The sequence below is a fragment of the Telmatherina bonti genome, assembly GCF_933228915.1.
Source record: "Telmatherina bonti genome assembly, chromosome: 7".
Lineage (NCBI taxonomy): Eukaryota > Metazoa > Chordata > Actinopteri > Atheriniformes > Telmatherinidae > Telmatherina > Telmatherina bonti.
This window is the reverse complement of record NC_136625.1, coordinates 33,941,700-33,967,708: the sequence shown is the minus strand read 5'-3', so window position 1 is coordinate 33,967,708 and position 26,009 is coordinate 33,941,700. Positions and strand designations below refer to the sequence as shown.

Here is a 26,009-nt window from a genome sequence, read left to right as displayed (position 1 = left end):
CAAACAGCTTTTTCTTTAAAACTCCACATTTCTGTTATTGTAAAAACATAAAAACACAGAAAACCATTAAAAAAAAAACTGCATTAGTTAAAAAAGAATAAATTCAGGCTTGACCTGAATCTGTGCACCCTGTTATCTCCTTTAAAATGTCAAGTACCCAAATACGCTGATCAGGGCATGAAAGTACTTATATATATTATGTCCTTGAGTCGCAGAGATTAGATTTTCATTTCAGGCAAAAAAAAAAGCTTCCAGAAAGGTAAACATCACATGCTGAGCGCAGAAAAACTGGAAAGGTTACCGAGTCTTATCTGCAATTATGCAAAAACACAGACTGGCCAAAGCCATGCTCATTGCTACAAAGGGAATCCACAATGCTGTGATGCTGCTTGCAGCATCCCTCGCTCATGCGTAGCATGCAGCACATCCTAGAGGAGAATACAGGCAGGAACAGCTGACTACACACTCCTCACACCTTGTTGAGTTTTGAATAATGAATACATGTTATTAAAATTTAAATCTCTCCCCCAAAAGTAAAACGATACAGATGGCAAGTGAGCAAGTATTTTTTTTAAATTACTTCAGGAGTTTGTAGAGGATTGAGCAGGAAGACAACAAGCAGCTGCTTTAATTGCATCAAAAAGCTTTAATACGAGTGTCTAGTTTTTAACCAACAGATCTGTGAAGCTTGGCTGTCTTTGACCCTCTCCTTCTGTCAGCGAGCTGCTAAGATGTTGACAACTCCACATCTGCACTCATTGTGTCAAAAGTTTTGTTTTTCTATCTCAGAGGAAGAAAAGCCGTAAAAAAAGAAAGGAATTTTGAAACAAGGGGTCAAACACCAGGGAATATAAATAGTTTGGTTTAAAAATAATGTCTTTCATCCTCAAGTACACCGCTAAATATTCAACATGAGAGCAATGGTGCCCCCTTGTGTAAAACATAATTAATAGTCTGATAGTAATGTGAATATGTGGTAGGTTGTAATGCAAACTGAGAGTCTGCAGAGCTTCACACGGTGTTTCATCTGGAAAGTCTTTCTTGACATTTTGTTTCCCCATTCAAAAAACTTTCCTCTGCAGAAAGTTTCGATTGATTGTCTCTGGAGTGAAGGAGGTTCCTTCGGTGCGTCCTCAGCCGCTGCTGCTCGTTGGCGTGGGCCTATCCTCCGCTGTCGGAGCTCTGGGCACAGTGGACCACCCTGGGCTCGGCCAGCCGCTCGTAGGACAGCGCCGTCATAACCTGCGAAAACACACCGCTTCAGAAAATAAAAAGGGCCAAGTCATTAAAAAAAAGAAAGAAAGAGGCCATTAAAGAGATGCTGCGTAAGGGAGTTTACTGAGAGGAAACCCTGTGGCAACCACAGTCTGCTTGTGATATTGATCAGCACTTTTAACTAGAACACAACTAGGTTTCATTTGTTGGTGAAAAGAATCAGATTAAAGTCCAGTGTGTGGGATCTGGTGGCATGCAGAGGTGTGAAATGCCTGCAGGAACAGTCAGATAGTAACAGACACGTTTGGGCCGGATCAAACGTAACGGCTCGGTTATGGCTCTTGAAGTGTTGTGATCCAAATAACAGGACAAAGACAACAACCGTTCCCTTGTGGGGCACGTCTGAAGGTCACGTGTGTTCAGACAGCTGCTCACATGGAGTCTACACTGCAAGTCAAGATGGGACAAAGAAAAACTGAAGATTTTTGGACCAAACACGTTTGGCCGTGGAGGACAGTGATTGTTATGATTCCAAGTGATTCCAAGGTTCTCATGTTGTTAACTCCATTGAATGTTGGGTGTGATCCGGAACAGCATCTGGATCCAGGAATGTTTAGAAAGATTTTTCTTCATTGTCAGATTGAACCATTTTCAGTATATCTACATATAACTTCACAATACATGGAGAGAAAATCCAGGAGTAGTTCCCAACAGGTTTTCCAAGATATTAAAGACAGATGTGGATCCCAGCAACATTCTGGATACTACCATCCAGAACAGGAACAACATTCTGGATACTGCCATCCAGAACAGGAACAACCTTCTGGATAATACCATCCAGAACAGGAACAACGTTCTGGTTACCACGATCCAGAATAGGAACAACGTTATGAATAATAACATCCAGAACAGGAACAACGTTCCGGATAATACCATCCAGAACAGGAACAACGTTCTGGTTACCACCATCCAGAACAGGAACAAAGCTCTGAATAATACCATCCAGAACAGGAACAAAGTTCTGGTTACCACGATCCAGAATAGGAACAACGTTATGAATAATAACATCCAGAACAGGAACAACGTTCCGGATAATACCATCCAGAACAGGAACAACGTTCTGGATAATACTATCCAGAACAGGAACAACGTTCTGGATACTACCATCCAGAACAGGAACAATGTTCTGGTTACCACCTTCCAGAACAGGAACAACGTTCTGGTTACCACCATCCAGAACAGAAACAACCTTCTGGATAATACCAACCAGAACAGGAACAACGTTCTGGTTACCACCATCCAGAACACGAACGAAGCTCTGAATAATACCATCCAGAACAGGAACAAAGTTCTGGTTACCACGATCCAGAATAGGAACAACGTTATGAATAATAACATCCAGAACAGGAACAACGTTCTGGATACTACTATCCAGAACAGGAACAACGTTCTGGATAATACCATCCAGAACAGGAACAAAGCTCTGGATACTACCATCCAGAACAGGAACAATGTTCTGGTTACCACCTTCCAGAACAGGAACAACGTTCTGGTTACCACCATCCAGAACAGGAACAACGTTCTGGATAATACCATCCAGAACAGGAACAACGTTCTGGATAATACCATCCAGAACAGGAACAACGTTCTGGACAATACCATCCAGAACAGGAACAATGTTCTGGTTACCACCTTCCAGAACAGGAACAAAGCTCTGGATACTACCACCCAGAACAGGAACAATGTTTTGGATACTACCATCCAGAACAGGAACTAAATTCTGGATACTACCATCCAGAACAAGAACAATGTTTTGGATACTACCATCAAGAACAGGAACTAAATTCTGGATACTACCATCCAGAACAGGAACAAAACTCTGGATACTACCAACCAGAACAGGAACAAAGTTCTGGTTACCACGATCCAGAACAGGAACAACCTTCTGGATAATACCATCCAGAACAGGAACAACGTTCTGGATACTACCATCCAGAACAGAAACAACCTTCTGGATAATACCATCGAGAACAGGAACTAAATGCTGGATACTACCATCCAGAACAGGAACTAAATTCTGGATACCACCATCCAGAACAGGAACATTGACGATGCCAGGGGAGGAATAATGTCCAGAAATTGACAATACAGAACTTTAAATACGTTTAGAATTTAAAAAAAAAAAAAAAAAAAAAACTTATGTCAACATTGTCTTTGTATAGTATATAGTTTATTAGTTTAGTTTTGTGGATAGTTTATGTTTTTAAGTGTTGTCCTAATTAATGTTTTCAATTAGGAGCCTCCAACATGTTGCAGCACTTCTAACCCTTTTAATGTTTTTGTTCACTCTTTCTCAGGAACATCATTATCTGACAGGCAGCTCAGACGGGATCAGCCAGTAGCTGCTTTGTGTGTTTCATTTTCAGTCTGGTCATAAAGCAGAGATGATCATATCCTGCTCTAACTGCAGCTTGGAGGTAGGACGGCTGCTGCATGTGGACTGAACCTCTTCTGACAGCTTTTGAATGCATGAGGGGCATGCACAGTGCTGCCGCTCATTTAAAACAAATAAAGCATGTATGTGCTTTCACGTCAGTCTCCAAAAACTGCAGTAAAAGTTGTTACATTTGTCAAGTTGATTTTTAGCTCAAAAAAAATATAGCAACAGAGTCACTAAGTAGGCAACACTGCAACGAGGTCGCAGTGAGAGGAGCAGAGGTGTAGTCCAGGATATATGCGGTTATACAGAGTATACACACTTCTTTTTCAGTCAGCATTGAGTATACACACTTCTAACCCCCTGTGATGCTGCTTTTACAGTTACAAACATCCCTACACATGTAGCTACGTCCAGCAGCTCAACTAAGGTTACCAGTATGCTACACTGGTGCAGCTAGACATCAGCTGCGTTTACTTTAGTCTGAACATAGACATAATACAGATATAAGTATATATGTCTATGAACCAGTCTCTCACCAGTCTGTGTTCCAGTACTGGTTTAGTCTTTTCATAACTCCCTGAAACCGAAGAGCAGAAATTATGTGACAATGAGCAGATATACTGATGGATTTTGGGGGTAAACAGAGTAGTCTTAATGTCATTTTTCTGGAACAGCGTTTTCTGGGCTGCTTTCGCTCTGTTTTTAAAACAGGTGCGAAAAATTGAGAGTATACCCACTTCTTGAGGAACCACTACACCAATGGAGAGGAGTGAGTGAGAGGCCCACTGACTCAGTGTTAGTTTCATTGACTTTTGCCTGCATGGAGAAGCAAACACACCCAGTGGCCTGTAAAGCAGTAAATAAGAGCATCAGAACAGAATCTACTGCAAAACATAAATCCTGCAGGATGGAAGCGTGGTATGTCCTGTGCACGATGGCCTGAGCCGTAATTTACAAGGTGCTGTTGCATCTCTACAACTAATTTGTTGTGCCCCCACTACCGCCAGATTTTTACTACTCACCACTAAAATTAGCACCATGATTTGCCTTTGTTTAAAATTCTATATGGTGAAAATTAAATAATGTCATTTGCTGCCCTGTGATGGACTGGCGAGCTGTCCAGGGTGTACCCTGCCATTCACCGAAAGACTGCAGGGATAGGCTCCAGATTCCCTGCGACCCTTCATTGGATTTAGCGGTTAAGATGATGAATGAATGAATGAATGTAATTTATGAAGCAAGAGACTTTCAAACAAATATGCACAAATGTTATATTTGTTCTATATGTTCTATATGTTATGTATGTTCTAAATGTTATATATGTTCTATATGCACAAATGTTATATATGCACAAACACGGCCAATATAACAGTTAGATTTAAAGGAAAAATAACGTAAAAGGACAAAATGAGGAATAGTCGCATGTTCTCTTAGTGCTCTCAAAGCAGAGTTCCAGATCTAGCCCAGTACCAGTAGCACCAGTATCGCAACACTTCAATACAGACTAGAAATCAAAACAAAATATAGATTCGCAATGCCACCAAGCTTTAATTCGATTAAATAAATTTATCATGATCGTAACTGTACAAAGAAAAAATGTCTGCCAAACTGGATTTTGAGGCAAAATGGAACACAACAGACTGCCAGAGATTGGTGGATGGGACGGACTATCAATTGTCAAAAATCAATAAGCTCTATATCCGGTTTGTATTGTTTAGATGGATCATCAGCTTCTGTGGTAACAGACTGCGGCATTCATTCATCATCCTAGTCAGATGAAGGGTCGCGGGGAAGCTGGAGCCTATCCCAGCAGTCTTTGGGCAAAAGGCAGGGTACACCCTGGACAGCTCGCCAGTCCATTGCAGGACCACACAGAGACAAACAACCACTCACACCTACAGGCAATTTAGAGTATCCAATCAACCTAACATGCATCTCTTTGGACGGTGGGAGGAAGTCGGACAACCTGGAGAGAACCTAGGCATTCACGGGGAGAACATGCAAATTCCACACAGAAAAGGCCACTGTCCAAAACCCTCCCCAGCTGAGGATCAAACCAGCAACCTTCTTTTTGTGAGGCCACAGTGCTAGCCACTATGCCACCGTGCAGACTGTGACATATTACATGTTAATGTCATGTTAAGATTGTTACCGTGGTTACAGAATCACTTCAGCTGAGATAAAAAAATATTCTGTTACTACTGTCACGACCCGTGTAGAAGTGGAAATCAGTCGTCGCAAGTCAGTCTGAACAAACCACAAACCATGAGCAGCAAGTCCCCAGCCTTATACAGGCAGGTGCGCTCCAGCCAGGTGAAATGGTGAATGGGACCGCCCATAGCACGCCTACCTACAGATAAAGAAATACAGAGAGTTCAGCCATACCGAGGCTTGGTTAGGATCCCTTCAGTGTGACTGGAAAGTCATTAGCGCCTTTCAGAGGTTGGAGGGGTGATGGAGGAATAAAATTCAACACTTCCACCAGTCAGATTAGTGAGTATAAACTAAATACAGCATTGTGTGTTTCGTTTTCTGTTCCTGTTTGGTTAGTTAGGGTTAGGGTTAGGGTTATAGGAGTTTTAGATCACCTGCATTGCAGTTTATCAGCGGCTCGCTAATGTTAAGTACTAGTTTTATATTATATTGATGAGTTGAAGTACCGCTCAATGTTTTGTGTCTGGATATTGCATTAAGTGTAAAATAAATGTCAGTTAATGCTAATTTGTGTTGTAGGAGGGGCGTCCAGGATAAAGCTGGAGTGGAAGCTCCAGGCATGAGGGCCTAATGTTTGCTATTGCTTTGTCTGTTCTCCCAAAGGACATTTTTGTACTATTTTATTAAAGCTTTTAACCACTTTTCTGTTGGATTATACCCTTTTTGCACAACTGCAAGTGTTGCATGAGAAAATCATTAAATAATAAAAGAAAAAAAACTATTTTTGTGTTGCTATGGTAACAAGTCCCACAGCAGTGCCATGCTGAAGGACTGTAGTTCCCCCACATCTGTATGAGAGATATTTGGAGTGATAGAAAGCTGACAGTTTGGTGTCTTGCTCTACTTACTGTGATCATTATAAGGAGAGCCAGCATCATGCCCAGCATTATGTACAAATTATTGGTCAGTCCTCCAGCCCACAAAGGCCCCAAGATGGTAGCCAGGCCTCCAACTGAGCGTCTGACACCTTGGCTGAACCCTTTTGGTGAAACATTAAAAAAAATAATCAAAGCACATTTTTTATCTTTCTTTTTTTCAATGAATAAACATTAGAATATGGCCAGACAGTGTACCACTTTTCCCATATGCTGGGCATCAATCTGTTGTGCAAACACCGGCAACATAAAATGCACCAACCTTGTGTTTTCTCAGCAGTGACTTTGGAGAAGAGAGACACCTGTGATACTGCCACGAAGGGAAGCCCCAGCAGCTGCAGAAACACTCCGATGATGAAGGCCGACAGCTCCCATCCATAACCACCTGGGGAGGACAGGAGATCACGGCTCTTTGCCTCCAAAATACAGTATTTGACTCAAGAGGGTTACTTATTTCAGTCCTACAAAAGCTGCAATCCAGCAGGTTTTCAATATATTCCTGCTGAAACTCACCTGGAACAAATGAAAGGGATTTAACAGCCTATCAGGTTTTGCACAATGACTCAAAAATTTGAGTAATATGTGTTGGAACAGGAATACATGGAAACCTGCAGCATTGCAGCTCTTGCAGGACCAGATTCAGTAACCCTAGTTTAGACCCAGCCCTCGTTTCTTTATATGAACATTTCCAACTAACTTGGAAACAGATTCAACAACTGAAAAATTTGCAAACATGAATGTTGTTACATGATTTAACACACGAATGGAAACAACCTAAAAAGTGAATTAACCATTTCATGCATAGTGGCCCTATAGTAGACACCAATTTACAAGCTTTTTTCTTACATTTTCATGAATGAAGATGGTATTTTTGTAAATAAACCACTTCCGTGGATGTTTGTCAGTCATCCAATACATTTCCACTCACTGGAGAATAAATTAATATATGATATAATTGAACATAATATAATTAAGCAAGTTTGCCTTTGTGATGAATAGTAAAAAAAAAAATAAAAAAAACAGATATATTTTATAGAAGACTTACATATTATATTTACGATTATATATTATTTTCTAAAATCATAAATCATCAGTAAAAAATAAAAAAGTATCTGTAGGGGTAAAATACTGTATTTAAAAAAGATGTTGCATTGTTTTTTTTTTTATTAATTCATGCATAAATGGGTTTAGGTATATTTATTATCTTTTCATATACACAAATATCTACGTCAGTTTCACACTTCACTAGCCTCATCGCTTCCATGCGTTAAGCATTGCTGTAAGCCAATACAACCACTAGAGGGCAGTGTCGAGTTTAGAAGTCAGTTACTGACATTAATAAACAACCTGACGATGACGAAGGTCATGATAATGTTTATTCTTAGAAAGAGCCATAAAGAGGAAGTGCTGCAGACAATGGTGGTCTTTGCAACCATTAAATACATAGAAGATTCTTCTTCTTTGTTACTTTCACCAGCTGCACGTCAGCACTGATTTGCTTCAACTTCAGCTGCAATGGGGCAGGGACTACTGGGGAAGATGTCTGCAGTGGACGCGTCTTGAAATATCAGGTGTTGCCACATCTATCAGATGTTAAATAAAACTGTTCAACCTCAGCAAAACTGCAGAAGTGAAAACTTTCCGCTTCATGTTTTTTAAACCATGCCCACCTTAAATATTCAACCAATCACACACTGCTTCTGCTCAGCTGATGCGTTGAGAACAAACCGCAAGATGTCCCCAACCACATCTGCAGGAACAAAATAATGGAGTTTTATTCTCATGGTCTCAAGAACAAGAAAAATGTTCTTGCCTCTGACAGAGTATCGTCTGGGCAGCTTTATCCTTCAACTCTGATCCTTTGAGAAAAGGTTTCTGTTGTTTCTTATCTCTTTTAATCCTAATGTATCATATTTGATGCAGATTCTGTTGCATCAATTTATAGATTAAACTTTGCTCAAAACCTCTGGGAATGCATGCAGTTTGAACATCTTCTGCCCCCTGGTGGATGCCGTTTGCACTACAAGAACATCATCGTATCACATGGCAACAAACAATGCAGTATACAAAATTGCAGGGTTTTTGTTTTTTTTTTAAATTATATTTTTTTAATGGGCCAAATTAAGGTTTAAAAATGGGATTTGTTTGCCATTTATGTTTTGGGTCAGATGCTAAAGGGGATAAGTAGTTTTCAGGAAATCTTTCCAAAGCTCTTTTCTGCTTCCATAATGTTGAGGTCTCAGTTCTGTGTAGATTCATCCCCCAATCAGACCTGTTATTGCAGATTTTTAGTCCAGTTCATGTATCACGTGACATATTTCAGCCTTTCTCCCAGTTACTCTTCCTTCATGAAGGCTTTTTGACAGCTACGTTTCCATGGAGACCATTTCTAATGGTCAACTGTGGATGGATCAGCTGATGGTTCAGATGTATCTCTCAGGTCCTGGTTCAGTATTTGGTCCAGTTTCTTCATGTTTTTCAGATCCTGTTTATCTGCTGCAGACTGTTTTCTTTTCCTTTGACATGTCCAGTTTCCTCAGATGTTTTATGGACACGCTGCACAGCTAGCTGAGATGTACCACGTTTTAGCTGTTTGGGAAATATACACTTTCAGTCTATTAAACTGTGTGATCCTTCGTGTCTTTCTTCAAAGCAACGAAAGAAATGGGACCAGACAATGGGTCGAAATTTCCAAAACCTTTTCAGAATCCGTATTTTTACATTTAGGGCCATTCATCATGTTGCTCCTCCGTACATGTCCACTCTGGTCCTCACCGCTATCCCATCTCATTCCCTCAGATCATCTTCCTCCCTGTAGCTCACTGTCTCCTCCCATCCCCATGTTACCAGGGAAACCAAGGCTTTCCGCTGCTCTGCTTCCAAATTCTGGAATTACTGACCTCTGTATCGTCGACTACCTCCTTCTCTTTAAATCTCATCTCTAAACTTACCTGTTCAAACTACCCTAGAACCCCTAACCCTTCTCCGTTCATCTGCCTGACTGCGTCTCTACTGCTGGTTTATTTGACTCCTTTATTTTCTACTGCACTTCCTGCTTTGTTTGACTTTTGTTTGGTAACTATTTACTTTGATTTGCCGATAGGACTTGTGAAGTGACCTTGTGTTTCCTGAGAGGGGCTTTAAATGAGTATTACAGTTGCTATCATTAAAGATCCAGTTCAAAACAGGCTTTATGCTGACCTGTCTGTCTGTCTGCATCGACAGAACGCTGCTCCCTGGTTGAGTTGGGGGATTTCTGTATCTACGAATGATTCATAGGTCAGTGTTAACAGCAAATCCCATTCGTCTGACAAAGGTCAAGTACAAGGACAGGACTGAAGACGGGTGAAAAAGCGGCAAATGTCAAAAGATAAACCCTAAAAAACTTTTGTTCAAGACCATTAAACTATTGAAATAATATCTGGCCACTTAGAAGCAGAATATAAATAAATGAGGGATGTATTAGATATTGATTCATATTGATTTGAATGTTTGGTAGCTTTTGTTTCTCGTAAGGGGGGGGGGGGGCGATATGAAGAGAGTGGCAGATCTCGCTTCAGCTTCAGCTCCCCCTCATCCCCTCTGCCATCGGTTTTTAATGTTCCTCCACAAACGTGCTGGCAGCAGGACAGAAAGCTCTGTCTGAACCGCGAACCGCTGCCAAGCTGGCAGCCGCTCCGGTTTTGTTCTCTGCTGCTTCGCATCGTGCACGTTTGTGTGAATTTGTGCCCACTCAAACGGTTGGATGTTCCTGTGTGAGCTGGAAGTCTGTAATGGAGTGATGAAAAAGCAATTTCACCCGTTAAACATCTTCCTCAGTCGGTCCAAGAAGGGAAATTGTTTTACTTCCCTTCTCTGATGTTATTGTTTGCTTGCATGAGTGTAACTGTAACAAAAAGGGGAACAAATTTACGCCACAGTTTAACAAACAGCGTTTTTGTCTGATTAGATTACTGTAATCCCTTTATACGTACTCAGGCACTACCCAGCTCCAGCACCTGTCACTTGCAATCAGAGCGACAAACGTGACGAGCTGCTAGAGACGCAGGCCAACGTGAACATACCGTCTGATCTCCCGCTGGCCTCCCAGAGCCTGAACCACATCATTTACAGAGCTCATCCATTTCATCTGCTGTGTAACCCAATATGGCCGCACAGAGCGAATCTGCCTGTGTGAATCTGCGCGCGTGTCTGGGTGTGTTTGGTGTGTTTTTCGCAGGCAGGTTAGCACCTCGGGGGTTGCAGAGGAAAATGAGGCACCAGACACAGGCGGTGCAGCAGATGACCAGGCCCACGGCCAGCACCACGCGGTCCTCCACCTTCCTGCTCAGCCAGCGCACGAAGAAGAAGCCCAGGATGACCTCCACTCCGCACAGGCTGTACATCAGGCTGTTTCCCAGCTCGCCAAAGCTGAAGTAGCGCTGCGTGAGAGGAGTCACCATGGTCTGCGTGTTTACAAAAAGAGAGTCGGTTAGACAAAGTGGTGGAGTCAGACGAGGAAGAAATTCTTATTTGAGCTGAAATGAGCTCTCAGAAGCGATTACGTGAACCAGGTAAACAGATGTGACGCTGCTTTCGCTGCAGCTTCTCGAGGAAGGAAAAAAGGCCTTCGCTCCTCATGTGCAGATGTTGCATCAGTTTAACCTTCAGCAACGCTCCGTTTTAGTCTTACACACTGATTCACTGTGAATTCAGGTCTGAGTTAAGCTCTTCTTGACGAGAGCCTCCTGTCCCGGGGGGGCAGCACGAAACAGATCTCTGCACACGCAAGGAAACAGCAACACGAGCACACATCACACCAAAAGGCCTCAACAACCACCGAGGCCAGGTGTCCAAACCAAACAGTTATGAGAATAAAACAAAAACCTGTCCACTGTTGCTAATTCCACCACATAAACAAGGTGTCACATGAAATTCAGAGACTTCGCTGGTTACAAAGAGGTCTGTCTCGTCTCTGCGGGACATAAATCTGGCCGCTAGCAGCCAGAATCATAAATCATGTCTCACTTTTGCTGTTTTGTGTTAAAAAGTTTAAGTCCAGCCAAAAAAGACTTTGATTACGCGTCTCTTCTGACTCATGCTTTGTTTGAAACGAAGCATGAAGGTCCTGCGAGTTGCCATGGAGATGAAGGTTGTTCTAGTTGCCATGGAGATGAAAGTCCTGCTTGTTGCCAGGGACATGAAGGAGGTTGTTTTCCTATCATATGCTATGTTAATTTCTTCCTGGGTCCTTGTGTTTAGGGACGGTTTTTGCTTTGGACATGGTGGGCGACCACCCAGGGCGTAATCTATTTGGGGGCACACGAGCACGCTCAAAAAAAGAAAAAAATCGCCAGTTCTAACAGACTAATACCGCTAAGTTCCTCGCCAAGTCAATGAGTGCTGGGCGCGCTGCTATCATGTCATCTTGCTGCTGAGAGGCATGTATACAAACTGTGATTGTGTCGAAGAAAAGGCAGGAGGGGGATCAACTCGCAACTGTCGTCAGCAGGTTAGTGTCTCAGAGAAAAAGCAAAGAAGGGGGCGGGGATAGACTGACCTCTTATTATTCCATATACACACACAACACAAACTACAGTTTCCAAATAAATATTATTTTATTCCTAAAAATGAACAGGTATGTATTACTAAATGTATTGGGTTATGTGAAAATGTAAAGCCCTGCGATGGACTGGTGATGTACCCTGCCTTTTACCCAAAGACTGCTGGGATAGACTCCAACTTCCCTGCGACCCTTCATTGGACTAAGCGGTTCGATAATGAATGAATGAATGAATGAATGAATAAATGAAATTGCAAAAAAAAAAACCAAATAAAAAAAAACGTCTGCCTGCATCAACTTGAATTGACGGACAGAAAAGGTGATGATGTTGAGTATGGGGTGTATCGTGGACAAAAGACCAAAGAAACCATCAGGCGCCCAGTTCACAAAGAGAAGGAAAGAAGAAGAGGAGAAATACTGACAAGATAAAGGTATGCAGGTCTCTACGAGTGACGTTACTGTACATGTAATGAAACAGTAGCCTGTATGCTATATATTATCCTCTTGCTAGTAGCTTGCTACTTTGCCACAGAAGGCGATTGTATTCGGTTTTTAGCTTTGCTGAAGCAACTATTAAAATTTGAGGCATGAAGTCCTGTAGTTATTTTCACCGATATGTTAGTTTGTGTTTGCAACACAAGTTCAAGTTCACATGTTAGTTCACATGGGAATTTGGTAAACAATACATCCTGACTGAGGAACTTTTAATGCTAAATGTGGGTTTATGCTAACTTAAATAACATATAACATTCATGTGATGTCATTATACATTACCGTGACATTTGTAAGCTTTATGTGATGTTTTTTTTTAACCATTTTTGTGTGTTATGTTCAAGCAATAGAATGTGAAAAAATTATAATAATTTGTGGATTATTATGGTTTATTTTAATTGGATAATGTATGTTGCTGATGCATATTAAGTGAGATCTAACTTAGATTTTGCATCTTAATTGTAATTTCAGGGGCACTTCTGAAATATGGGATGGGGTTGGTTGGTTGTGTTGGGTGTGAGGGGGGGGCACTGATGGGCGGTTCGCCCAGGACGTAAAACTAGCCCGGACCTTCTCTGCTCATAGTCTTTCTAAGGTAAGTTTGGGGTTTATCCTGACTATGACCATTGATTGAGGTGTTCGTCATTAACATCAGCACCACCATGCCTCCAGAAGAGCTCTTTAAACCTGTTGCCATGTTTTATCTTCATCAGACATGACTTTACTCATTCCTAGATGAACTGTGCGGCTGTATGAGAGTAATGTGGTTTTCTCTTAGGAAGAAATAACATTTTCATTTCTACTGGGATCCAGGGATGTTTAATATTGTTTTTTTGTTTGTTTGTTTTTTTTTACCAATATCTAATACTGTCCAACTCTTAAATCGATATCAGCTGATATGTTTGGAACAAGTTGTGCCAAAAGAATAAAAATATTTAGAAAACTACACATGACATGCATTATATTTAACCACTGTGAGTTAGAGGAGACATAGCTGAAGAGTTTAATATATAATTTGTGCACGTTGTGTAAAACCTGTGTCATTAAAAAATGTAAATAATTTCCGAAATTGCATTTCATCGTCAAAATCGTTCGATAATATTAGAAATCTCGAGATCCAGGTGAATTTACTCTGACTTAGTGACACATATCTTGATTCTGACACTTCCAGCAAGTTTCAGCTGTCTGTAGACACCAAGGTCACACATCCAGCCTTGTAGTTGTGAAGCTACACTTCATTTGTTTTTAGGAACATCATTTCAGACAAGAGGCAGAAAAATAGGCCTCATGAAGACGCTAAGTTGCGTGGCATTGAGAGAAATGTTTGGTAACTGACTGATGGATCTCTACAGCAGCTTCTCTTACCTCCAGCGCCGTCTGATTGAAGAAAGTGATGAACTGAGCGGTGAGGACAACAATCACTTCTTCTCTCAGGAACTCTGAAAGACAGAGAGAAAAATCATCAAACAAGCCTTGATGGTTCCTGAAGGGCTCGATCGGCAAGTTATGTTGGAATAGAAGAAAGTTAAACAAGCAGACAAAACTTGGGCTGTTTTGGAAACGTCTTATTAGAAGCAGGCATGACGAAACCCCGGCTGGCTGCTTCGTCGTCTGACTTCTGCTTTTCCACATGTCCAAAACATAACGAGACCGAAAAATAGATTCTAATAATTTCCAAGTTTTGAAACCAGCTTTCCTGGAAGCAAAACACTCTTATGGACTTTGAGAAGAGGAAAAGAAGCTGGGCTTGCAGCTAAAATTGGATGTCCACGCCAGATGGCTGGAGAAGCAGCTTGTTATTACAGTGTGTGATCTACTGCGGTTCACTTCTCTCCATTCTGTTTATCTGCACTATTATTAACATTATCTGGGTTTTTTTCTCCATTATCCTGCATTTTTATGGCTCAGAAGCAGTATTCACATCTAAATGCAGTTTGATAAAGTTGCCCTGCAGTGATTTTGCTTCTATTTTTTTTCTAATCAATGGTTTGCCCTTGTCTGTGAGTCTACATTGTCTATAATAGAAAAAAAGGGGGATCTCAAAGATGGCACTCAATCACTTTGATGAAAATTGCTCACATGGAGTAAAAGCCAGAAAAGATTTTTTGTTTTTCCTCCAGCCTTTGCAAACAAACTTTTAAAAGTATCTGAAACATAAAAACTTAATAGATCTACAGGGAAAAAAAGAAAAAGCAAAAAAGCTTCATAACCATGCTACAAAATGCACCTGGCAGAATTCCTCTATTTTCCCCATTTTTCATTCATCTGCCATTCACTTCATTAATTTAATTAATTTAATCTAATCATTTTTCTAATTTCACATGAACAGAGAAGCAGAAGAGCCTTGCCTGCAATACATTCCCTGCGTACTTATAAGTATCTGATGTGTACTCTCTCCTCTAAGCTAATGAACTTGTTCCTGTCCAAGTGTAGACTGACTGAAGAAGAAACAAAACCAAGAGGCACCTTTCTTTCAAGCTGTGAAATATTTCTTACTTTTGTGAAATATTTCTATATATTATTATATAGATGTAATTATTTCACAAAAGCTTTCATCTGTACTTTAAATCCTAATATAACAGAAAAATATGTTTTGCTAACAAAAATGTTGAAATATTTCTTAAATTGAATACATCAATTTGTACAGAGAGCAATGAACAAGGTGTTTAAATCCTCGTGAATTTCAAAAGCAAAAACCACTCATCTTTTTTTCTTGTGACCTGACCTGCCCAAAAATAAAATATAATCAAAGAAAACATATGTTCTGCCAAATTTTCAAATGTTCCTCAGATTCATAGAAAGCCCCAAAGAATCAATAATTCAAGACAGAAAACACCAGATGCACTGTAACTGCTAAGAGACACGGCTACTGTATGTACCAAAGCAGATATCCTTCACTTCGGCATGGCAGGACAAAAAGGAATCGATAAGAGCAGCGCTGGCCACATTACCAATTCTGTCTCCATTTCGTCCACACGTCAACCACAGCCAGTCAGTCAATAAACAAGGAGGTCTGCAAGCCATCCCTTTGCTTCATCTTCAGAGAGTGAGGGAATCGATACGAGGGTTTGACACGTACGGGTGCACACACAGAAACACACAAATACAATCGTACACAGCCATCTTCACTGGGACATCGCACTTACTTCCATCCATTGTGGTCAACTCTCTTAACCCCAAACGTAACCTCAAATTTATCTCAGTTTACAATTTCAGCCCCTTAACTTCCAGCAGAACTACACACAGTTGTTTCTATTGATATTTTCCTCTAGACAGTTATTGACCTTTGCCTCTAAACGTAGATTACATGTACTAACCAGACACTTTATCCAGTATGTGTTGCTAATATCGGATTGGACCTGTCTTTTCCTCCAGAAATGCCTTAATTCTTGATTTTGCAGATTAAAAGAGGTGTTGGAAACATCCCTCAGAGATGTTGCCCCATGCTGACATGAAGTATCACACAGTTGGTGAACATCCATGATGAGAATCTCCCGTTCCACCACACCCCAAAGCTGCTCTGTTGGATGTAGATCTGGTGTCTGTGGAGGCCGTCGGAGGACAGTGAACTCATCATCTTGTTCCTTCATCTTGGTATGAAGGAACAAGAAAATATTTCACAAACTAGTACACCACCATCAACCTGAGCCAAGCAGGATAGTTTCATGCTTTCATGATGTTTCCAGCATATTTTCAGCACATCATCTGAATGTGAAGCTAGAACAGAGAGTCTTCAGACCAGGCAACATATAGCTTCTGATAATAAACTGACAAACTCCGTTTGGACCAAAGTTTATAATAACTTGAATGTCTATCGAACACATTTAAAGCTTGTATTCAATTCAAGCTTTATTAAGGACACAGAATCCATGTCCATAGAAATAGAAAAAATAAAATCATATCAAATGGGGAAAAAAAAGGTAGATCCAGTAGTTGGTTATCTTGCTCAGAGACGTTTTTTTCTTTACTCTGAAGAGAAGTGGTTCCTCGTCCTGATAGTAGTCTGTACATTCTGTCATCACGAACAATAAGAAATATAGTTAGACCCCTCAGTTTACTGTAAATCTGTAAAAAATCTGACCAATCCAAACGTTCAGACCAAAATGGAGTTGTTTATTTCTTAAGCTTTCATAAGCTTCTTCTCCCAGCTCCCCTCCTCCCCCTCCAGCAGCGCATAACTGATAGCCACACCCTGCATATAAACAGCGTGTTAAGATGAAAATACAAAGTAGTGAAGAAGAAACTCAAGAAAAAACATGTATGAGAAAATCCAGGAAGGATTTTCCAACCCGGCTCGGTTTATTTAAAGAGAAAATCGTTGGTGGAAAAAGCTGCAAACAAAAAAGCCTTGGATCACGCAAGGAGCAAAACCAGAGGGGGAGGAGCCAAGACAGGGCGCCATTTTCACATCTTGCTGGCTCCCTAACATTACTTTCCCCAGCTTTAAGTCTAAAGTGAAGATAGAAAACAATAACTCAGGAGTTTATCCAGATCAGTGGTGTCCAGCTCTGGTCCTCATGAGCTACCATCCTGTAGGTTTTAGTTTTTCCCTGCCGTGACTCACCTGACGAAAATCAATGTCTTATTAACAGGCAGGTGCAGAAGATGACAAGTTGGAGAACCTTCTCATTTTAATCAACTGTGTTGTACCAGGGAAACACTTAAACCTGCAGGATGGTAGCTCATAAGGATTGAATTTGGAGACACCTGACCCAGACAGATTTCTCTTATTAAGGTTCAAATTCTGTCCACAGCCCCAATCAGTCGCTTTATCAAGAATATGTGATGTAAAAAATGCCACTAATTACACTAATTCTTGCGGATTTTTTAATGTTAATGCTAGTTTTTCCAATCACAACTAATTTAACTAAATCCCAGCACTCATGTATGTTACCTGATACTTGTATGTCATCAAATTTACATCAGTGTTTCTGATCATTTACCTGCAGACATGCAGGAAAAATGAAAAACCTGATATCACTCTGATGGTAGCGTGCATGAAACTTTCCCTGTGCTCAGGGACTGGTTTTGCTCAACTGGTCTAGCAACCGTCTCACATACAGCGAGCACAGCCTCAGAAGCAGCCAAAGCAGATTCAAATCCCAGCTTGGGGTTTGTTGCATGTCACCCCGTCTCGCTCTGACATGTTTTTCTGTCTAATAAAAGGTCCCAGGGTCTGAAAATGCTTTCCTGGTGTTGACCATGACGGTGACAGTAAGTCGTTTTGCACCTTGTGCAACATGGTGCTGGAAGACAAGCATTTTCTACCATGAAACACTTCCAGAAAAGGTCTAAAATATGCAAATGGAAGAGGAAAATTTCCATGATGAGCCTGTATCATGGTGGAAAAACCTGCTAATGCTAAATAATCTGATTGTAAGATCCCTCTCTTTGTTTATGTTTTTATTTATTTATTTATTTTTTATTTATTTTCTGTTTAAACAATAGACTGGATAAACGCAGCCTCTTTCACATCATCCGTAGGTTTCTGAAAACCTGAAGTGATGCTCATTGGATGGTTCACACCGTCACCATCTTGGCAGCGTCACATGTGCAGTTGCGAACACTGACTTGCCGGTAGCTAACTGAACCAACCTGGAGCTAACAGGAGCTAGCCAGCTAACAGAGGTAGGCAGGCTAAAGCTAAGTCTCGCATTTAGATGGCTAAAAACTGTGGTTGTGCTTTCTTGCAGCCAAATATCAGGTACCTGTCAATCAAAGGACACACCACTAATTATGCCAAAGTTTGAGATTAAATTACTTTTAAAAGGATGAGTATTAAAAAAATATTCACTCCCCCCACATTTGTTATGAATGTAAACCTGACCTTCTAAACCTAAAATGGTTTTTGTACCAGGCTGTAAATGTGGCTCTTTCTGCTGTGAAGTTGGTCTTTTTAACATGGGAGTCTATGGGGATTTGATCTGTTTTGGAGCCCCTAGTGGATGAAGGGGGGGGGGGCTGGTAGGAGGTCACAACAATCAGAAAATGAATAAATCCTGGAAGGGATGACCCGAATGTATCTACACTGTAAATACATTGATCTAAGTGTAGATCAGTGTATTTACACTTAAATCTTGTTCTAATCTGTTCCCTGAGATATTAAGAATGTCCTCGCAGCGATGGTTATAATTTCACAATGGTCTTCATAATGTAGGCCGAACAAGCACACACACACCAACACTCATATTGTCTAACAAAGTACAGAAAAGGATAATCAATGATGGCACACTATCACTACTCACATTATATGTAAACTCACTACCATGCTGATCTGATAGGACACCTGACACACACTTATATAAACCTAACACACACACACACGCAGGTCCAATCGATACACAGGGAATGTGATCTGACATGAAGCACAAAATCCCTCAGTGAGGCCGGAAAATGGGAGTGTGAGTATAACCGTGTGTGTGTGACTGCAAGAAAATCAATAGAGCAGATACAAAACATGTGTATTGACTGTGACACCTCTTTCCTACACAAAGCCCCCAAACGGGACCGACAGTCATCGCCCAGGACGGCAGTCAGACCCGCTCCCTCACCTCTGCTGGCGTTGAAGTTTTTGAAGGGGTTCGAGGAACCGTGGACGGGTTGCATCTCTGAGGAGGTGGAAGTCTCCAACTGGTCAGAGTTGACAGCTCTGTAGGAGTGTACCTGCTCCTCGTCCGACCCCATCAACGGTACCTCCTCCTCTTCCTCCTCCCGTTTAGTCTCCATCATTATGGCGCCCTCCTCCGAGCTGATAGGTGGTACGTCCCAGTAAATGGCCAGAACGACAAACTGGAGCAACACCCACAACAGGCACATGAAGATCTGAGAGCAAGAAGAGAGAAGCCAAAAATTTCTTCAGTATTTTTCACATCAGATCTTTGAAAAAAAAAAAAAAAAAACGAATGTCATTTATTCTGAATAATGTGGAAAATGGGAGAAGCTGAAAAGGAGTGTTGCTTCATTTAATCCAACCTGTGTTGCAGGTGTTTCAGTGTTATCAGAGGATGGAAAAGCACAGACAGATTGGTACGGCCAGAGTATTTTATCATTATTCAGAGGAGGGAAAAGAAGAAAAAGATATATGTTCAGAATGTAGAGCGGCTGTTTCTGAAGGTTGTTTATGAAACCTCGAGTCTTTTGGAGAACTTCAAATTACTGATTATCTGGATGCTTTTACCCCAGGAGACGTGTACTTGTTCACCACAAAGGGCCCCAGTTTGAAATCACACAGCCGCAGGAACAAGTTGAACGCCGGGCCTGGAGAAATAGGAAGATGCTTTTAAAAGACGAGATAAATGGAGGATGTGTGAAGACAGTGGCTTAAACCTTATTGAATGCCTTCTCCCTTCTCACAGCTGAAACTAAAAATCAAAGAAAACATCTCAAAATCCTTCCCAGAGTCAGTTTGTTGGAGAGAAAATGGAGGTGGACAGCGGTGAGAAAGACACCTCCTCTCTGCAGGAAGAGGAAGAGGAAATACTGACCAACAAGAAGGCCAGCTTGTCGACAGGCCATGATGGCTGCGAAGATACCAGCGCGCTCCTCTGGTAGAGTGCTCCGAGTTAGGAAACCAAAGATGGAGGAGCCTGCTCCAGCACCGATACCTGGGGAGAAAAACAACGTATTAGTAGCATCTTCTCAACGTTTATGGGTTTTCAGTCATCATCATGAACATCATGAAAGCTACAATCCGAAGGTTTTATAGCTAAAAAGATGCAGATTTATCAGACTTTTTGCAGATGTTGAGGTTCTATTGGCTTCATGTAGCCGTGATCATGTCACACTGGATCAGGTTGTTCTCTAAATTGGAGGTTCTCAGCTGTAAAAGGGTGCCTTCGGGGTATTTACCTCAAGAGGAAGCATTTTAGTATCTTGGGCTCATGTTGACAAGTAACAGTTGAATAGAGCAACAAATGGGCGGGTTAGGGCTTCATTAGCGATTATTAGGTCTAAGGCACCAGTCGAGTGCAGTCAACTGGGAGCCGGGCCAAAATTTACTGGTCTGTCTAACCTTGAATTATGATCATGAGATTTGGGTATGCAAGAAAAGGCAGGTTTATTTGTTCTGCACATTTCAGGTACAAGACAATTCCCTGCATCACCGATCCTGTTCATACCTTTTACGGACAGAATATCTAGGCATAGCTGAGGTGGTGAGGGGATCCGGTTTGGTGGTCTCAGGATTAGGTCTCTGCTTTTTGCAGATGATGTGGTCCTGGTGTCTTCATCTGGTCGTGATCTCCAGCTCTCGCTTGAGTGATTCAAAGCCGAGTGTGAAACGGCTGGGATGAAAATCCCCACCTCCAAATCCGAGACCATGGTCTCAGCCGGAATAGGGTGGATTGTCCTCACTGGGTAGGGAGTAAGGTCCTGCCCCAAGTAGAGGAGTTTAAATATCTCGGGGTATTGACCAAAAGAATGAGATCACAAATACAAGCAGCCTAAATAAGTTCTTCTAGAGGGCGATGAGGCTCAACTTTCGGGACAGAATGCAGGTGGTGCATCTGTAGGGAGCTGGGGGTAGAGGTTCTGCTGCTGCAGGATCTCTTATGATGCCCCCTGGTTTCCTCCCTCAGGAGGTCTTTTAAGAACTCCCTGTGAGACAAAATATTCAGGAAGACTAGGACACGCTAGAGGGGGTTGTAACCTTCTGGCCTTGGAATGCCCCAGATCCCACAGGGGCTGGAGAGTGTCGCAAAGGAGGGTGGTGTCTGGTTTTCATCCCAAACTCTTGCCTCAGAGAAAATGGATGGATGGATGGTATGAAGTGTAAAGATGTTTTAAAAACAGTGAAACAAAAAGAGAAGTCTTCAAAGGTTCATAGAGTTAAACAAGAAAACCCCTCCCAAGACATCTGAAGAGTCCTGGGTGGAATCTAGATGCTGTTTCAGCATATGTCTTACTCTCTAAATCACCAGTTTAGAACAATGCCTGAACTGGTGAAGGCCAAGAGGAGATCTCTATGTTTTCTTTCTGTTTGCATCTCTATGTTCTCTGCTTAACTCAAAGCTGAGCTCTTTGGAGATGCAGTTTGTGAGCTTATGGACGATGAAACATATGCTAACATAAAAAAGCAGCCTATCTACAGTAAAACATGGTGGATGTTTCATCACGCTGTAGGGCTGCTTTGGTCTAGGAAGACATGAGGTCCTCAGGACCTGCTGCTGCCCTGTATCTTTAAGAGGGAACCCTACTCTAAAACATCTGAATTAAATTAAGTTTTTTTTAACACGCTTGCAAAGAAAACTTGATGAGGAAGTTTATAAATCTGAATCAGTTGAGTTGGAACATGTCTAAAGCAGGTCTAAGGACCTGGATTTAGAAAAACTGGTTTAAGTGGAAATGTTTAGCCTCTTCAGTAATGCCAGGGACATGGTTTCCATGTCCATATGCATGAACTGACGGGACTCTGCAGCTGGTTCACACAAATTGCATCGAAGCACACAGACAGTTGGCCGCTCTCTCAGCGTAACTGCAAATATTTGGGATGCATTCGGCCACATTATGATCCAATGAAAGAGATCAAGTCATTTGTGTCTTAGCACATCTGGATGTGGAAGCAGTGAATTTCATTCACGATGTAAAAGGTAAAATCTCAGTGCTGAATCCCAAATGAACTTCCTTTAAAAGAAATTCAAAATAGATTAAATCTGTCACTACATAAAAAACTCTTGGTTCATTATGAATTATTGTTTGTTGGTGCCCATAATTCATCCTTGTACCTTGATTTTAACAGAATTGTGCATTTCGTGTTGGCTAAGTCTCAGAATATATTTTATATAAATTACATGTACATTGTTTATCATTGCTGCTTTGAGTATTTTGGCTCTGTTTTCAGCACCATTTGTGCAAGTCCTCAGATATGCATTACTTGATTATTGCAAAAGCTGCAATGTCAAAGTAATCAGTGGGTGGCAGTGTTGGGGTCAGTTTGGCAAGATGTATGTTTACAAGGTTGACAACAGTAAAAATTACCTAAAATATCAAAGACAATGCACAACATAATATAATTCTTAATGGCCTTGTGTGCCACTTATGAGATTACTGCAATAAGTTATTTATGATGAGTTCTCAAAATTTAGGCTCCTGTACGGGACGTGAGTCCTGATTTCATGCCACAAAAGTGTGACATGAGCTGGGACGACAACAAAAGTTCCTTGAAATTAACCAAATATTGCCTCTATTGTTGCCATGTTTACTGTCCTGTGTACACAGGACAAATCTGGCAATTCCATCTTGCTGGAGTCTTTAATGCGCCCCCTAGTGGAATCTTCCGGTAGTACACAAACAAATATGTTCTGATTGTGAGGTTTACAAGCCCGTATAGTCTCTGCATAATTCAAGTACGTGTATGTCTGTGTGTGCATAGATGTGTGTGTGTCACCTGCTACAAACCGACTGCTTAATAAGAGCCACTTTGAGTATCCAATAAAGTACATGAAGTTGCCTGAGGATGGACAAAAAGAGAAAGAGACGACCGTGTTTGTTAACAAGTTATATGGTGAATGCTTCAAAGTCGACTTCAAAACCAAACATCTAAAACTGCTGATCTGACTGTTTAACTGTCCTATTAGCCATAGCGGTGCTGTTAGCATGCTAACATGCTAAACTCCATATTCTGTGACCATAATCAAAGTATCATCTGGTATAAATTGGTATCTTTGCACTTTCAGCATCTTTTAGCTTTCATTTAGTTAATTTCAATGGCTGTCAGATGAAAAGAACATTTTAGACTCTATACTTTGTTTTCTATACACAATTATTGAAGGAATGCAGCTAAAAACTAGTGAGATGTGTCTCAAATGGTCTAATTTAAACTATCATGTGATTTATCATGTGATTTAGCTACTCACCAGCAATCTCAAAAAGATTGGAGAAGAGGATGATGGATTTTGTAGATTTACTCCGATCTGACCAGAACCCAAAAAGTGGACCAGTTAACAGCCCACTCAGACTGAAGGCCGACAAACCCAGACCCAGGAAGTAAGGTGGAGCCTCCAAAATCTGCAGATACCTCCATATTGTAGGTAGAATGACAGCTGGGAGTATCACAGAGGAATAATGGTGGATGAGTATAGAGCAGAGCAGGGAGAAGCGTGCGCCCAGAGTGAAATATATCAAAATTAGATCAGATCCCAAGTCGTGTGTGATGTGCGCTTACAGGCAAAATCTGATTGAACTCCAGTTCTGTCAGCATAAACTTACCGTACTCTATGCCGCTTAGCATGAATATCAGTCCAATGGTTAGAAAAGTTAGAGTCCTCTTATCCATTGCTCTCATTTAGTCGCTGCCTTTTATGCACTGGTCTCCGTTGGAGCGTGATGTACTTAAATGCTGTTGAGAGGCCAAATCAGATAACAAGAAACATCATGTGTCCACTTACAGCTGCTGGTCCCGTTAATTAGAGGAATGAGTTGGATCATTGTGCAAGTTCAACTTGCTAAAAATGAGGCTGTCTGATGTATGAGAAGCTGAGCGGCGGTGAGGCCTTAACACAGGACAGAACACGTGGAATCTGCACAGGAAACCATTTGAAGAAAATCGCCTGATTCCATTTGGAATTTATGTTAAAGATGAAATTCTGTTTGAGTCCCGACCGAAGTGAAGTGCAACACCGCGAGCTTCACGGTCAAGGCAAGGTCTCAGGTTGCCGGCTGAGGTAGAGTAACCTGCGCTTTATACATTTTTAATTTTGTATTCTTCTGTTTCATCAAAAGCATTTGATTCCACCAGACCCCAAAAGGAAATGTGCGAAGCCTTTCCTTTTCTTTTTTTTATAAGTTACAGAGATTAATAAAAGAGATGGGTTTTTTTTTACTGAAAGGAGAAGCAAACGTCCATTTACCTGCCAAGAAAAACTAAATAATCCAACTGTTTCTTAAATTACACCAAACTCCTTTCCCAGTAGGACAAAAATAAACAGTAAATCTATTGATTTGCTTGTTTTTAAAGGGTAAAAAATATTATTTTCTAATAAACCTGACTGAATTTATTACATTTCAACAAGTCTGCAACACTAGAATGACAGAAAGCTTAAAAGTGAGCGTGTAACAAAATCAAAGGTGCATGACAAAAAAACTAATACACTTAAAATGTGATTCTAAAACAATCCTTCACTTGGAACTGAGCCATAAATTTCTATTTTCCATAAATCCAAATGCAGGGCAGCTGCTGTATTTGTGCCACCATCTTTACTACAGTGACTCTGAATGGACAAACAACTTTGTGAAACTTTAAACGTGCAGTAATAGCTTTGTTTGATAGGAGCTAGGGTTAAGTAATACCTTAAAATGCAACTGATACCTGTAGTTCAGTCATCACAGCACCTCAGGACACTGGATCCCCTACAGAGAAAACATGTTTTGTCTGGAATAATTTTGGCCACTGACAGCCACCATACATATACAATTTATTTAATATATATAATTTATATAATATACAATTTATATAATTTCTCTTTAGGGATTAATAAAGTATTTTTCATTTCATTTCATTTCAACCATGTTTGACATTTGAAGTCATTTCTATTCCCATTTGAACCACTAGAAATCAGTAATTATTACACACTGGAGCTTAAATTGTTCAGGAGTCTACAATCAGCAGATTAATCGGTGGTAAGGGTGTCATGATTGGGTATAAAATGAGCCTCCACCGAAGGCTCAGTCTTTCTAAGCAGTAGGTGATGGCCATTCATTTATGCAAACGAATTAGGAATAATTAAGTTTGAATGATGGGTTTTTAATCTAAATTGCAATTACAATCATTATGATTAGCAAATAACATAGAGAGCATTTACTTATATTACAATGCGTCCTTATCCAAGATTCAAACCCGCAGCATCCACAATTTTACAAATCCACTTGTTTCACTCGTAAATTCTGTCCTCTGTCTTGTGCAACAGTTATTTAAACATCATGTGACGTGAAGTCACGTCTTCCAAACTCATCACAGACTAATTCTGCAACAATGTCGCTGAGACAGCAAACACAAAGGACGGAAAACTGTGCAGCTTCTGAAGTGTCCTGATGAAGTGAATAAAGACGGATTTACTGACTGGAGTTGTTCTAAATATTCTTTAAGTTCAGGTCTCACATAATGTTTTGACGTTAGACAAACCTACAAAACACATTGATTGATCTGAGCTTTAAAACAACAACAGAAGTTACTATGAGGGCATTTGATTCAGTTTTTCAGCTCTCTGATGTCAGCTTGTTTAATACGGAAATCGTG

General features: G+C 40.9%; 1 protein-coding gene across 1 annotated transcript; it reads right to left on the bottom strand.

The window, feature by feature from the left end:
* Positions 1–1,161: 1,161 nt before the first annotated feature.
* Positions 1,162–24,050, bottom strand: mfsd8l2 (major facilitator superfamily domain containing 8-like 2; the record flags this gene model as incomplete). Its single annotated transcript, XM_079243045.1, has 11 exons — positions 1,162–1,242; positions 6,718–6,848; positions 7,007–7,129; positions 10,976–11,189; positions 14,144–14,217; positions 19,330–19,600; positions 19,956–20,035; positions 20,263–20,382; positions 23,163–23,225; positions 23,632–23,817; positions 23,984–24,050. The coding sequence occupies 11 exons, from the start codon at positions 24,048–24,050 to the stop codon at positions 1,162–1,164; spliced, it is 1,410 nt and encodes a 469-aa protein (XP_079099171.1).
* Positions 24,051–26,009: the final 1,959 nt, after the last annotated feature.